Here is a 15,657-nt window from a genome sequence, read left to right on the forward strand (position 1 = left end):
GACTTTCTAGGAAATAATAGACCTTTGCCAGGATTGCCCTTTAGATATCTGATCACTCTACATGCAGCATGATAGTGTACCTGGCTAGGACAATGCAAGAACTGGCTCAGCTGCTGTGTGGCAAAGGTGATGTCTGGCCTAGTATTGTTCAGGTATAGTAATCTGCCAATCAGTCTTCTATATGCTGTGATATCTTCAAAAGGTTTGCTCTTGTCTTGGTAAAGCTTAATGGATGGATTCAAGGGTGTGTCAGATGGTTTAGAAGCTAACAGTCCTGCATCCTTTAGCAAGTCAAGACAATACTTCCTTTGTGATATAACAATACCTTCTCTTGAGTGTGCTACTTCAAGTCCAAGAAAATACTTCAAGACTCCCAAGTCTTTTATTTTGAAGGCACTATGTAGAATTTGTTTGATATGATCAAACTCAGATAATGATGTGCCTGCCAAAATTACATCATCAACATATACAAGTAGAACTGTAATGTGGCCATTTCTTCTTAAAATGAACATGGAATAATCTGAGCTAGACTGAGTGTATCCAAGGCTGAGCAACAAAGATGTAAGCTTCTCATACCATTTTCTACTAGCTTGTTTTAGTCCATATAGACTTTTAACAAGTTTGCAAACTTGATTAGGCTTGTTGCATGTAATGCCTTGTGGAACACTCATATAAACATCTTCCTCCAAATCACCATGTAGAAAAGCATTGTTGACATCTAGTTGATGCAAATGCCAATTCTTAATGGATGCTATAGCAAGAAGGATTCTAACAGTAGACAATTTTGCTACAGGTGAGAATGTATCAAAAAAATCTAATCCTTCTACTTGGCTGTAGCCTTTTGCAACAAGTCTCGCCTTATACCTTTCAATAGTGCCATCAGCTCTATGTTTGATTTTGTATACCCACCTGCTTCCAATAGGCTTGACATTAGGAGGGAGATCAATTAGTTTCCAGGTACCATTCATAGCTAATGCCTCAAGTTCAGAATTCATGGCTTGAATCCAATTGTTGTCAGTGCATGCCTCCTCATAATTTCTTGGCTCATGGTCGAGGGTAACAGAGAAACTGAAAGATTTATGACTAGGAGACAAGAAATTAAAAGAGTGAAAGGCAGAGATAGGATATGGCAAACCTGAAGATGAAGATATGGGCTGATTACTTGAAGTAAGACACACATAATCCTTAAGATAAGCAGGTGGATGTCTGCTTCTACCAGGTTGATGATTTGTGTCATTAGTGTTTGCAGGAGAAATAGTGTTGGTAGGCTGAGTTTGGCTTTCAGGAGAAGTATCAGTAGGGATGTTAGGATCAGGAAAATGATCAGTAGGGATAGGATCATCAGCAGGATCAGGGGTAGGAACATCAACAGTTGGTGGATTGGTTGATTGATGACTGGGATAGTAGTTCCAATTTGGGTTGAGAGGAAAAACAAGTTCATGGTGAGTAACATTTCTTGAAATGAAAATGTCATGGTTATTAATATCCAATAGAATCACTCCTTTGGTTCCTTGTTTGAATCCTAGGAAGACACATTTTCTTCCTCTAGGATCAAGTTTGGTCCTATGTGATTGAAGGGTGGCAGCATAGGTGAGGGAGCCAAAGACTTTTAATGTGTGGAGATCAGGTTCAGTTTTGAACATTAGGAAGTATGGGGATTTGTTATTCAAAATAGGGCTAGGGACTCTATTAATGATGTACACAGCATGTGTGACAGCATATGACCAAAAGGGTTTGGGAATGTTGGCTTGGAACAAAAGGGCTCTTGCAATGTTTAGTATGTGTTGATGTTTTCTTTCCACCCTACCATTTTGTTGTGGGGATTCAACACAACTGGTTTGGTGTGAAATACCTTTGGTAGCATAAAAGTGAGGCATAAGAAATTCAGGGCCATTGTCACTTCTAATGACCTTGATTTGGGAGTTATGTTGAGTGTGAGCCATTTGGATGAAATTGATTACATTTTGTCGAGTTTCAGCTTTGGTTTTCATGAGTATAATCCAGGTATATCTACTAAAGTCATCTACAGCAGTCAAAAAATAAGAATGCTCATGGTGTGATTTTATAGCAATGGGACCCCAAATGTCAAAATGTATCATTTCAAAAGGAGATGTGGATTTATTATAGCTTGAAGGATAAGGATTCCTTTTGTGTTTGGCATAGTGACATACATCACAGGCAGCATGTTTGTCAACAACAATAAAAGGTAAAAAACTATGAAGGGATAACATTCTACTAGGGGAAAGGTGACCTAGTCTAAAATGCCATAAGCCAATTTCAGGTAGATGGCTGGTTGAGGAGTGGTAGGCAGCATGATCATCACCAAGCTTATCTTTAAGAATCAAGTGATACAAGCCTTCAAAGTTCTCAGCCAAACCAATCATCTGCATGGTTATAGGATCCTGAATGAAACATTGAGTATTAGTAAAACTGACTTTGTATTTGGACTGTTTGCATAATTGTGAGACTGAGATAAGATTGACAGAAAATTCAGCAATGTCAAGGACATTGTCAATGATAAAATTAGGGGAGAATTTAATAGAACCAAGATGCTTGGCCAAAGCAATTTGTCCATTAGGTAGTTTCACACTTATAGGTTTAATGATTCTATATGTATGGAACCATGAAAGAGAGGAGCAAATATGATCACTAGCTCCTGAATCAATGATCCAAGAGTTTAGGGAACAACATTTATAAGCAGAGATTTGGTAGTTACCTTCATTGAGGAAAGAGGTGTGATTGGTGGAGGATCCAACCTGATTGGATACAGCAGTGGTGTTACCTTGATTAAGGGAAGCATTCTGAAGAAGATTCATAAGGGCTTCATATTGATGCTGAGTGATAGGTAGAGAAGGACTGGAAGCAACAAGTACAGAACTATCATTGTTGCTGGCTTCTTCTTCACTTGTAGCAGCATTATTAGCCAATGAAGTTTTACCAAAATGTGGTGGAAAGCCATGCTTTCGATAACATACTTCAATTGTGTGTCCAGTTCTACCACAATGTGTGCAAATCTTGGATTTTGAAGTGATGGCAGGAGCATTAGAATTGTTAGATCGATTAAAAGGTTTCTTGTAACCTACGGCATTGATCAAGGTATGAGACTCATCAGTGGAAGTAAAATTCCCTTGTCTCTCATGTTGAAGAACCATAGAAAAGATCTTATTCATGCTAGGAAGAGGATCCATGAGCAAAATCTGAGACCTAACAACTGAAAAATTATCATTCAGGCTAGTGAGAAATCGAATTGCATGGAGTAAAGTGTGATTTCTGCGAGCTTGCCTCATAGCTTCACAAGAACATCTAACTCTACAACTGCAGAATGGCATAGGCATGTAGATTTCAAGTTCCTCCCAAAGAACTTTCAGTGTAGAATAATACTCAGTAACAGTTTTAGAATCTTGTTTCAAGAGATAAACTTCTTGTTGTAATTCAGAAATTCGAACAAGATCACCTTGTGAAAATCGTTCCTTAAGGTCATTCCAAGCATCAACAGCATTTTCAAGAAAGATAATGGATTGAGCAATAGATTCAGATACAGAATTAACAATCCAAGAATGAATAAGCATATTGCACCTGTTCCATGCACGATACGCCAGATCAAAATCGTCTGTTGGAACTGGTATAGTGCCATCTACGAATTCGAGCTTCATCTTTCCTCCTAAAGCTCTGCGCATAGATCTGGCCCAAGAATGGTAATTCGAGCCTTCAAGAATCGGTGTGACTTTGACTGAGGAAGGTCCATCACTGGGATGAACATAGTAAGGGCTATTGACGTCGGCTTGAGGATCAATACGCGGTGGCATGGTGGGGAAGCGAAAACGAAACCAAAGAAGATCAAGGAAAAAACGAAATCACAAGGAAGAAGAAGATGAATGAGGTAGATCGAGAAAGGCGTGTGATACCATGTTGATAAACTGAATCATGCATGATTCATGAAGAAGAACTCCATTGATGGAGCTTCGAGAGAGAGAACAAAAGAGAAAGAGAGAAAGAAGCAAAAGCTATATTGATTGCTTAAGAGAAAAGTTACAACAGTGCAGCATATATATATATATATATATATATATATATATATATATATATATATATATATATATATATATATATATATATATATATATATATATATATATGCAGTTATAACAGACTAACTGAATAACAACCAAAAACAACTTACTCTTGTAACTAACTAACTGAAATAACTAATTACAAGAGAATAGTAAAACTGCTTAGCCAATAGATTTAACAACTATATAATATACCGAAGAATCAAGATAGAAACAAATTCACATTAAAAATAATTCAATTGCATTAGAAATTAAAGTAATAACAATCATTATACAAATATTTAATATATCTTTTTACTATGTTTTTACACAATATCTCTTTCACACATAGATCATTTGATGAGTTAAGAAAACAAAATCCTTCAACTAAGGAACAAAAATCAACTTCATAAACAAATTTACACTCAGTCACATTTGGTTTCAAAGAGAACCTATAATTAACTAACTATAGTCTCTCCCTCCATTAGATACTAAAGTTACATAACATAGAAATCATGAAGATTAATTCCTGCACTTTCAGAAAACCAAAGAAACAAAATTTACAAAAGTTATTCAACTTGGAAAGGTTGGAACTTTTAAAAATGTTTATAACAAACAATCTATAACATGGTGGAAAGAATTGAATTGGAAATTATGGTCCAATTTCTTGGAGAAAACAATCTCAAGAACTTGAAAATGGAAACATCAATACAGTATAAAAACATAAAAAATATGAAAGAATGAAAAAAAAAAGTTTCATTAACGTTCTGAACTTGAAAAACAAAAAAGTGCTTGGATCATTCACAATATTATTTGATTGTAGACTTCTCTTTAAGCTCAACCTTCACAAAAAAATAAAGCAATTTCAACAAATATATTAATAAACAACCAAATTTCTGATTAGAAATAAATAAATTATCAAATGTTGTCAAATATCTGGTTATTCTATAATTACCATCATTATTCTATAACAAAGATCACACCCACCAATAAAATTTTCAAAATACCAACAAAAAATGAAAAGAGTGAAATCTAGTAGATTTCAACTACCATCATTAAAGTTCGCAGTATTTGAGTTCATATCACTCAAATACGGTACTCATCGTCTCCAAAAGAAACTTCCACATTCTCTGTTCAATTCATAATCAACAACAAAAAATCAATTTCTTCCAAATCTATAATAATCACCAAATTCAGAAAACAGAAACATAAATAAAGTTAGAATCGTTGAGAGAGATTAAAGAAAGAACAAAAAATTCAAAAAGATTTCACCCTGTTTTGAAGATTCAGAACTGGTTTCAAGAATGTAACATCATCATCTTCATATGACGATTCAACCTCAGCGATTCAAACCCACATCGAAGGCTATCGTTGCATGTTCATGAGAAAGTGAAGAAGAGTTGCGAATCGGACCAGAATCAAATTACAAAGGCTACCGTTCGGATCGGAGCGAGGAGATGGCCTGCGTTTTGAAGACGGGGCTTCCGTTTGACGGTGAGAAGAAGAAATTGAAAGAGGACGGTATATGCAAGGGTTTAGAAATGTTGGAATATTGGGGAGGGAAATGTTTCTTTCGAGTCATCAATATCACCAACGAAATCGGTTCTGCAAGACATGTTGCTGGGAAATGTTGGAATATTGGGGAGGGAGGGCGATGACATATGTAAGGGTTTGGGAATTTTGAATTAATATAGATGAAATGCAGAGATCAAAAGTTTTGTATGAATTGAATACACCCACCTCTATGAATGTGCAGAGCCGCAAGCATGAATGAGTTTGCTTCATTGGAAAGTGCATTTTTTTCAAAAGCATAATTTGACGTGAATAGGGGAGATGTAGGTTTGTATCAAATTATTAATATGGGATATCTGAAAGAAGGTTGGGTATTGGAAAAGCCTATGTGATGACTGTATTAGCATTAATAATAACATAAATAATTAATAAATAATTAATTAAAATGTAATTAACCCGTAATGACTGTTTTAACCTTAAAATATCATTAATCTATGGATTATTATGGGATTAGAATGTAAATAAATGAGGCATTAGTTTTCTTAGTATAGTATTGACAATTTTAACAACGCAGAAAATTGTGTAAAACAGGTGCACCCCTTATATAAAGGCGCATCTTTGGCGGTGCATAAATTATAATAAATATGAGCTTTCAGATAAGACGATTCTCCTATAACGGATCATATCTTCTAGTCGATCATCCATATATTCACCATCTTCATCCATTTTTGACGAATCATTTCGATTATTATCCACTTCTCCATGCCACGTCGATGTCGTATAATTTTGATATATTCCATCAAAACATATGTGATTGAATATTTCTTTTTTTTTCCCGACTGTTTCTCGATATTCCCACAAGCAACACAAGGACAATAAAAGATACCATTATTGTCAGGAACATTTTTTCGGCAAATTCAAAAACTTCTTTCTCATACACCAGACCTAATCTACTAGTTTTCATCCAACTACGATCCATAACAAATTCTGAAATTTATATAAAAGGACTATTGTAAAGGGCACACTAATGCTACACACACAAAACCTAAAGCATGTGTAGTAAATCAAAATAAAACATGAAAGCACACTAATCTAAAGGCATATTCAGTAAACAGGAACCATTGATTTATGAAAGAAACAAGTAACCATTGATTCACCAAAAACATTCAGAAGCGTCAGAGAATGGTAACGTACCAGATATTCGAAGATGATGGTGAAAATTTCGCTTCTAGAAATGATTCTTTGAAGATGATGATGAATATTTCGCTTCCAAAAATGATTCTTCGAAGATGATGGTTAATATTTCGCTATCTTTGCTGTCTTGTTCGCTATAGTACACTGTGTGTTATGAAAGGAATAAAGTATCTATTCTGTTTAAATTTTGTGGGAAACAATTTCACAACTGTTGCAGGATTCAACCGTAGTGAAATATAAAACATATAACCACAACTTATTGTAACAATCGTAGTTTTTATAATTTCAATTTTTAAATAAAAATAAATGTCACTTATTTCTACTGACAAATGGAAAAATATTGACACTGAGATTTGAAGCTTGTCACCTAAATTATACGATAACGGTTCTTTAAAGGAACCATGGTGAAATGTTTATGAATAATATAATAAAAAGCACGTAAAAATGAGATATGACTACAACGGATAAACGGTCGTAGTAATATTGTGTTATCGAAAGTGTTTTCCGTAGCAGTGGAGAGTAACAAACAAATAACTCTCAATTGTGATTCTATTTGCATTTCAAAAGTTAATAATTGAGTCATGTATTTTGTGAACTACTAAACAAAAACATGCATAAAATAAAAAATAATAAGATAAATGATAAATTGAAAAAACAAACTTGTTTGATTGATTGTGTTTTTAACAAAATGCATAAACACAACATTTATATACAACACTAGTCATAATGGCCTAAATAGACCCGACCCAAGGGCAAGGCAAACCAGACTTTTGCCTTGAACCTCACTTTTTTAGGTATATAAAAGTTCTTAAATAACTATATTAACAACTATATACCAACAAATATGTTTATTTAGTGATATGGGTAGACCGACCAAATAGCAAAGTAGTTCGAATCTTGCTGTTGTAAGTTTTGGAGTATATAAAATATATTAATTTATATGTTAAATTAATTGATTAATATTGTTGAATAATAAATGATTTGTAATAAATTTTATTAATCATTACAAAAATTTATGATTAAAGAACAAGAAAAAAAGAAAAAATATACTCCAAAGAGAACAATAAAAAAGAGTGGGTTTCTTTAGTGTACAATGTCACAAAGATAAAGAGTCAAAAAGTTATACAAAGATTATGACACATAATTGTTCTTTATATTTTAATATTTAAATATTGTGGTGTTCTCATTAGGACCAAAGCGTGTAGGTTATTCATAACAAAATAATTAGAGATCATATTTAATCCTATTTTAATAGTGGAGAAGATTTATAAGGCTCTATTAAATTACGGTTTAATCGTAAAAAATTTGAGGCCCTCTCCATTAGCCTGCATTGTACATTCTCAAAGAGGGCCCTGATTATGACTTAATAAGCAAATAAATAACTATCATTCACAGAATAATGAATTTGAAAAAATATTTTATAAAGTAATAGAAATTAATTATTATACGTTGTCATTATAAAAATTCTAATTAACATTATTTTATAGATAATTAAAATTATTTTTTTTTAATATTCGATATCTATAATTAATCGACTGTATAAAATATTTTAATTAAATTTTATTGAAATATTATATTTTCACAGGCAAAATTAAGAGTATGATAGAAAATAATGAGCCATTTTAAATTAAAATTTAATTTAAATAAACTATTAATTTATATTTTCACTCATCTAATGATAAGTTAATAGACAAACTTAACATCAGATTATACGTCATTTTAGTAAAATTATTTATATTTGTAGCGTTTCCCAACAACAACTTCGCAGTAGCACTACTGGTAAATTCAAGTCAATGAATTCTGGGTTCGACTCCCAGCTGCGAAAATCTTTTTATTCTATATTTATTTTTCTAACTATAAAAATATAAGCTTAAGGGGTTGTTTCGGGTTTTTATATTTATTTTTGTAACCAAATTAAAGGGTTGTTTTCGGGTTTTCACTCTCTTGTTCTTTTCTTCTCTGCGATATACAAGCTTGCTTCAATTTCGCCGCCGATACCATTTCGCCGCCGATGGGTTTTTCCAAGGAACAGCTACTTCAGCAATTACAGGTTCTTGCATGCAACCGTGTCTTCACATTTCTTCGATTTTCCCTCAATTTCAGTAGCAATTATACTAATCGTTTTTTTCTTCGTTTCTTCAGAAGCTTCAGATTGAGTTTTCTAAGTATGAGCATCCAGTTGTTTTGACTGTTGAAGCTCAGGTAAATAAATAAATAAATAAATGTCTTCATAATTCAAATTCTATAATTTTTTTTCTTTCTGATTTAGTTTCAATTTTTTCTTCAGGCAAAGTATGTTGGAAATTTGGGCGGTGGACTCAGTAAAAACCTATTTTTGAAGGTATATATATGTTTTTGTTACTCTTTTTTTTCTGATTATTGTTAGAGATTGTATATGAACTGATTATTTGCTACTATTGTGAAAAAGGATAAGAAAAACAGGTTTTATATTGTTTCTGCTTTAGCTGATACCAAAGTGGATCTGAAAGGTATGTGTAATTTTGTGAAAATGTTGAGTTTGTTCACTTGGGTGGATTGGTTTGTGTATTAATGAGACTGCTTTGTTGCTTTGAAGCTGAGCAGTGTTATCTCAGCGGCTTGGTTTGGGAAAAGGTGGTTTGAGAATGGCACCTGAAGAGGCTTTAGGTGAATTACTTCAGGTCTGGCTGTGCCTTTGTTCTATCATTTTGTTGTTTGAGTGTGTGTGCGCGGGGGCATTTTTAAGGATGGTTGATATTGTTGTCTTATGTGAATATTTTTTGTTCAGGTACCCTTGGGCTGTGTAACACCATTTGCAGTAGTGAATGAATCAGCACGGTATGCTTCTGTTCTTATTGTTGAAATCCATGTTTACGTTTTTTTTTGTTATTTTAGTTTTTTTTTTTCTAGTCTTAAACTTTATATCAAGTATTATTGTTCTTTTAAGGGTTTCTAGTTTATTTAAGAAAATTCTAATAGTTCTGAATAGCTATTGCTGCTTTTCAAACTTTATATCTCTTGAATGATTGAACTGGATGTATTGAATGATTGCTTCTGTCATGATCTTTGCCAAACTGTTTGATTTGCTTCTGTCATGATCTTTGCCAAACTGTTTGATTGTGCGCTAATTTGGTTAACAATCATCTTCGTTAGACGTGTTTATGTTTTTGCTTTCTTATTAGACTGCTCACAAACATTGTTCTCACCACCCTCTTGGAAAATCTATTTATAAGGAACTGATGTATTTTTTTCTTTATAAAATGACACATCTTTCACTTTCTGAAGAGATGTTTCGCTGCTATTAGATCAAGGATTCAAGACACAGGCGCATTGTTTCTTCCATCCACTGTCTAATGATGTGTCCATATGTAAGTATTTGAGCAGTCTTTCTTATTAAAAGAAAAAACAGATCGTTAAGGTTTATGAAACCATGAGATGAGTCCACCAATTGATACCCGAAGTCTAACCAAGACTTCTTTTCATGGCTATATACTATTGTCATTTTTTAAAACTGAACAATTATAGTTTTTGTGTCCAACTGACATGTCAATAAGGTTTTGGCATATTTCTTTACAATAATTAAAATGAGATGATTCTTTACAATTGCAGCTCTAAATGTACGTGGTCTTGACACATTTCTTAAATCAATCGGAAGAGACCCCTCATACGTCGATTTGGAGGTGAGTTAATTTAAGGTAACATCTCTGGAAGTTTTGTTTTTTAATAATAAATTCTCCTATTATAGGTTGATAACCATCATTTGTCTTGCCATATTTCCCTACAGGCCAATCCTGCAGTGGGGAAAGATCAACCCCCTGATCTAGCCGCATTAGTTCCATCCGGTTCAATAGTTTTGCCTGATCAACCAGGAAAACAATCATCTGCAGTACCTCCTAAAGACGGAAACCTTGTTTCTGAGGAAAATAAGTCCAAGACAGTTCCAGGTAAAAATTATACAAATTGATTAGTTCAATTTGTTTCAGTTGCCTTCGTTTAAAAAATTTGTTTAGTATTTAGAGAGGATTGTATACTTGTATTATAACTGAATATTCTTTCTTTGCATTATAATCTTTACTTTTTGGTATGGATCCGAACTGTAAGCAATCTTGAGTGGAATAAGTTATTATCCAAGCTTGATATGAGAAAGCTAGTGGTGAGCTAGAGTTGATAGTCCCACTTTCTGAGGTTGAGATGTGATCTTACATAGATCCGAGATACTCACAATGGGTTAGTTCTTGGATCTGATGGGGAACTCTGAATTACAATAGGTGTTTTGAGGCTTCTGGTCTGGCGTCGGAGGTATCTGCAAACACTCCGATGTCCAAGTCACTGAGTATCGGAGGTGGGAGGTATTTTAAGGGTAGAAATGTGTGTACTTGAGGGAAAAATCCTTCTAGAGTTTCATGTGTCTAGGACCTTCCATCCAGAGACACCTGTCTTGGGAGGTTTCTTGTACGCTGATCTTTTAGTCTTGATTCAACAGCTCTTGATGTTTCGGGGCCGTTTTGAACCATTTTCATCATGGCCCATTGACTTTCTTGGGCCATTCACTAGACTCGCCGGCCCAGGCGGGAACAGATGAATCAGTAGAAATCCTAGATCTTGGTAAAGAGATGTAGTAATATCGGAAACAGGTTGTACTTCATTGATTTTTGGAAGCCCGCCTAGGCGTCTAGCCTATCCTATTTTTTCTATGCTACATACATACTTCACTAGTTCGGCTTGGTGCTTAAATAAATCAACTTAAACAATCAATTTTTTGGTTTTACATATGTTGCCTAAATATCCAAATGAAACGGTTCTCAACAACTAATCAATTAAGAATAAAGGAAAATGTTGCATACAACTTGTATATATGGCTAATGTCTACTACAAGGTTCAGCATTATGTTACTGTGCAGGGTTTATATTTTTCACACATGACCTCTAAGCTAAATATGTTCAGCACATATATTAATTTTGTGAGGATAGCAAAAACTATGTCATAAAAGTCCTAGTGATTACTTACTAATGAATTAAAATCTTTCTGGTGTAGCCAAAGTTGTCAAACCATCAGTAGCTGTGAACAATTCAAAAGGAACCACCGGAAAAGATGTTCAGTCATCAAGATCCTCTGCAGACGTTGGGAAATTAGTTGAAGAGATATTGCAAAAAACATCAAAATTATTGGTTTCAGAGGTAAAAACAAACACATGTACTTTCTTTCCTTTTCAAAGTTATGCTATACTTTCTGCATCAGGCTGAAGAGTGTTTGCTTTACAGATCAATGACGAAACTATAAAGACACATGGAGACCAACTGGGTACTGCGGTATCCGACAAATTACAGAAAAACCTCATCTCAGATTTTAAAAATCTTGCTGTAAGTATATGGCCGTGCCATCAAATTTTCCTGTTAATTTCAATTTTTTATCAGTATTACTATATTATTTTTACTGCTGATTATGTTTAAGATCACCAAAGTCTCATCACTAGATTACTTTTATTGCAGATGATATTTAAAAACACTGCATATACAGAAGGGTTCCATGCTGGTACTCTCCATCAGCCAAAACGTTGACGGCGAGGATGTGTAAGAACATGAGATTTGTTAGCAGGAATATAAAAGAGGGATTGAAATTTGAACTCTATTTTGTCAATGTTTTGATTATGATAAAACCATGCATTAACAGAATTCCCATTTGTAAAATCATTTGATAATTCAGACGATTTCAAACAAATTGACATGAAAAAAAAAAAATGAAATGGCACCGTTTTGCGTAGTATCCCAGGTTATATGAGCAATCTTCAGTTCACATTATAGATTCTGAATCTAATTATGGTAGTTGTAATAATACATTGAAAACACTTGCAGCATACACATTGATATAACATGGTAACTAACCAATTTCTTATTTTATGACATTCACCATTCCTGGTATATGCGTATTTAACTGATATCTAACTATCTACATTTTTGGATATTAATAAAATGAACAAATAAATGTAACTTCTACGAAAAAAAGAGAAACATTATTTACAACAATCGTTTTGCACGGATGTCCAACTTCATAGGAAGCTTTTGAGATTCACGTTGATCCTCAACTTGATGCAAATTTGACAATTGAAGTTGCACGGATGTCCAACATTATTTGCTAAGTTTCGATTCTTGACTTATTTGTAAGACCATTTTATTCCTGCAAAACATTACCAAATAATCCTTATTTAGAACCAGGCCTTTATACTAAACAATAAAAAAAACTTGAGAGTTTTACAAGAGTAATAAAAATTGCATGTATCAAGGTTCAATCCATAACTTACTCGTGACTAGGACAACTAAGTCTACTGAAATTACAGTTAATAAGCTGAAATATTGATACTCATGATTTCATCCTCAAGCTGAAGTAAATCATTGGACGGATTAAAGAATGCAGCAAAAATGCCACCTTGAATTAGATTCTGAAAAAGAACATAAAGATAATGAATTTAAGTATATGGAATCAATAATATTCAATCAATAAGTGCTATGTCGTGCTTGCAGTATGATGTCCGTGCACAATTAACAAATGAGCTGATTAAAAGGACTCATGAACCATAAATTTAGTGAGTTAAATAACTAACTTGTTGACTAAAAACTACACAAGTTTTCAAATTCCATTTTTTGGTATTAAACATTATGATGAACATGAATTTTCATAAAGCATGTAGTTAGTTTAATTAAATTATTAATCACCCCTTGTTGAAGAAGAACCAGAACCATTGTGTCTTTGAGGATGAACTCTCCTATACCTTCCATGAAAAGGCCAAATAGACGAAACACGACTCCACCTCAAGCACCTCCGTAACCTCCCTCCACCACCTTCATCTTCACTACACTCATCTCCAGAACCTACAGGAACCTCTTGTCGACAAATCGGACAAGAATTGTGAAGTCGAAGCCACGGAACAATGCAATCAGAATGATATATATGTTTGCATGGAAGTTCCCTCGCTTCACCACCAATTTCAAACTCTTCCTGACAAACAGGACAATGAGAATTCTCTTTCAGATTCTTACTCTCGATTTTCACCGTCGGAATCGCGTTTATACCTCTTTCCGGTACCGGCGGCGGACCCTGCCGGTCGTTTTCTGTTATTTGGTCTATAAGTTCGTTAAAACCGGGACCGAAAAAGTAATCTCCTGCATCAACGCCACGTGGGATTGGTAACGGTCCTTGTCGTCCCCGTGGATGAATTACGGGTTCAAATGTGTTTGAACCCGAAGGATCAACGGGTTGTAGAATAACCCATGTACGTGGACGATGTTGGATACCGGGTTCGGGCTGTCTTCGGGTGGGTTGATCCCCTGTGCGACGGTGCACGGGAACTTCTCGTGGGCGTCGTGTTCGGGTGGGTGTGTCGATCATGAGTGAAAGCGCTTCTAACAAACGCGCTTCGGGGGAGGGATCGTGTGCGGTGAAGTCTATCATGAGCCTTGGTCTTGGTATGGTGATTTCGCATATGAATTGGCCGAAGCAGCGCGGGCATATTAAATCGGTAGAATGATCGGGCGCGACGCGGACGGAGCGATTGCATTGGAAGCACCAGTAGAGTTGGAAGTTTCTATGTTGGACGTTGGTTCTCTCTCTTGGAGGACTCAAAGACATGATTATGATGATGTAGAAAGTTGATGAAAGAAGGTTATATATAAGGAAGATGTGGGAAAAGGAAAGGATTGCTTATTTGGTTTGCATGAAGTGATTCTTTTTAGAGATTGTTTGGGGATTGTGGCCTAATGAACAAGCAAGAGGCTTCCTTGCAATGCTATTATGGTGTTTGAGGTTTGAATGAAACCACTGTTTCTTCTTTTGGTGGGAAAAGGATAAGTGTTTGAGGTAAAAAGCTAGCTAAATTTTTGTGATTTTGGATTGTGACTTGGGAGGGAAGAGTGCTAACGGCTTACTTCTCCAACAAGAATGAAAAGAGAAGCTCTAAAAGTCAGAATTCTTCTGATTGCCATACCACTTTTGGCAAAATTGTTCATTTACATAGTGATTTGTACGTCTCGTTTGTTTTAATTTTTTTTAAATGTTCTTATAATATTATAGGTTGTTGTTTAAATAAATTACAAAAAGTTTTTTAAAATAAATTTCAATATTATTTTAGTTATTTTATCTTTTTAATATAATTTTTTTGAATCTTAAAATTTCAAAAAATCATAATGAACATATTAAAAATACTTAGGTTGATGATGATGAGACCGTTTGTCCATACAAAAATTCTTAAGAGTCGGGTCGGTATGTACATTCCGAACCTGAGTTGATCCAAGTCTCAGATTCAAGTCATTACGACACTTAATGGTCGATTATGAATGTTATGACAACTACTAAAATCATGAGGGGCGGTTACAAACGTTACAAAATGATTTAATGGTCATTAGTTTAAGGTTTATACTATAAATAGGGGCTCCCACCCGAGGGATAAGCAAGACATTTGATCTTGGGACACACATTCCATAATCGTGCGACCCAAATCACCCAATATCTCTATTCGGGGCATGAACCGATGAATAACATACAAATGAGTGGAAACCTCGAAGGTCACCATCAATGGTGGCCCTTCATCTTCCTCCTAACAAACACCCTATACAGTTGAGACCTCGCCGGATTCGCTTCCGAAAAGTAATCTAAACGTGTTTTACAAGAACATTTGGCGCCCACCATGGAGCCCAGTAAAACTGACCCTGGCCTGAAGTTCATTATGATATCCTACGACTAAGACTTTTCGTCTGGTTAATAGAACTCCACCAAACAGACTCTGTTAGACTCAGTCGAATGAATTCTTGAACCCCTACACCAAAAAATCAAATATGGATCTTTACATGTTTAAATATATGCCACCGAAGGTTTTCCGTCATGGTTCCTTCACAAGGGTTTTCTTTTCAAAAATGCTACTCAATCGAGAACC

General features: G+C 34.6%; 2 protein-coding genes across 4 annotated transcripts; one reads left to right on the plus strand and one right to left on the minus strand.

The window, feature by feature from the left end:
* The first annotated feature begins 8,663 nt into the window (after positions 1–8,663).
* On the plus strand, positions 8,664–12,497 carry LOC131630126 (uncharacterized). The gene is made up of 12 exons (XM_058900918.1): positions 8,664–8,805; positions 8,898–8,957; positions 9,043–9,096; positions 9,184–9,244; positions 9,339–9,415; positions 9,523–9,572; positions 10,020–10,102; positions 10,344–10,414; positions 10,519–10,678; positions 11,769–11,911; positions 11,996–12,094; positions 12,224–12,497. The coding sequence occupies exons 1-12, from the start codon at positions 8,767–8,769 to the stop codon at positions 12,290–12,292; spliced, it is 966 nt and encodes a 321-aa protein (XP_058756901.1). The 5' UTR covers positions 8,664–8,766; the 3' UTR covers positions 12,293–12,497.
* Positions 12,498–12,597: 100 nt separating this feature from the next.
* Positions 12,598–14,479, minus strand: LOC131630127 (E3 ubiquitin-protein ligase RZF1-like). 3 transcript variants are annotated; one of them, XR_009292245.1, is made up of 3 exons: positions 13,445–14,475; positions 13,033–13,170; positions 12,598–12,908 (listed from the first exon to the last, which is right to left on the minus strand). XR_009292245.1 is itself a non-coding variant. In XM_058900920.1 (2 exons), the coding sequence occupies exons 1-2, from the start codon at positions 14,355–14,357 to the stop codon at positions 13,164–13,166; spliced, it is 864 nt and encodes a 287-aa protein (XP_058756903.1). In that variant the 5' UTR covers positions 14,358–14,479; the 3' UTR covers positions 13,032–13,163. The 3 variants fall into 3 exon arrangements, 2 of the variants coding, with proteins under 2 accessions (XP_058756903.1, XP_058756902.1); XM_058900920.1 differs by lacking the exon at positions 12,598–12,908 and having other exon boundaries at positions 13,032–13,170; positions 13,501–14,479; XM_058900919.1 differs by lacking the exon at positions 12,598–12,908 and having other exon boundaries at positions 13,032–13,170.
* Positions 14,480–15,657: the final 1,178 nt, after the last annotated feature.

This window comes from Vicia villosa, unplaced genomic scaffold (genome assembly GCF_029867415.1).
Source record: "Vicia villosa cultivar HV-30 ecotype Madison, WI unplaced genomic scaffold, Vvil1.0 ctg.000650F_1_1_1, whole genome shotgun sequence".
NCBI lineage: Eukaryota > Viridiplantae > Streptophyta > Magnoliopsida > Fabales > Fabaceae > Vicia > Vicia villosa.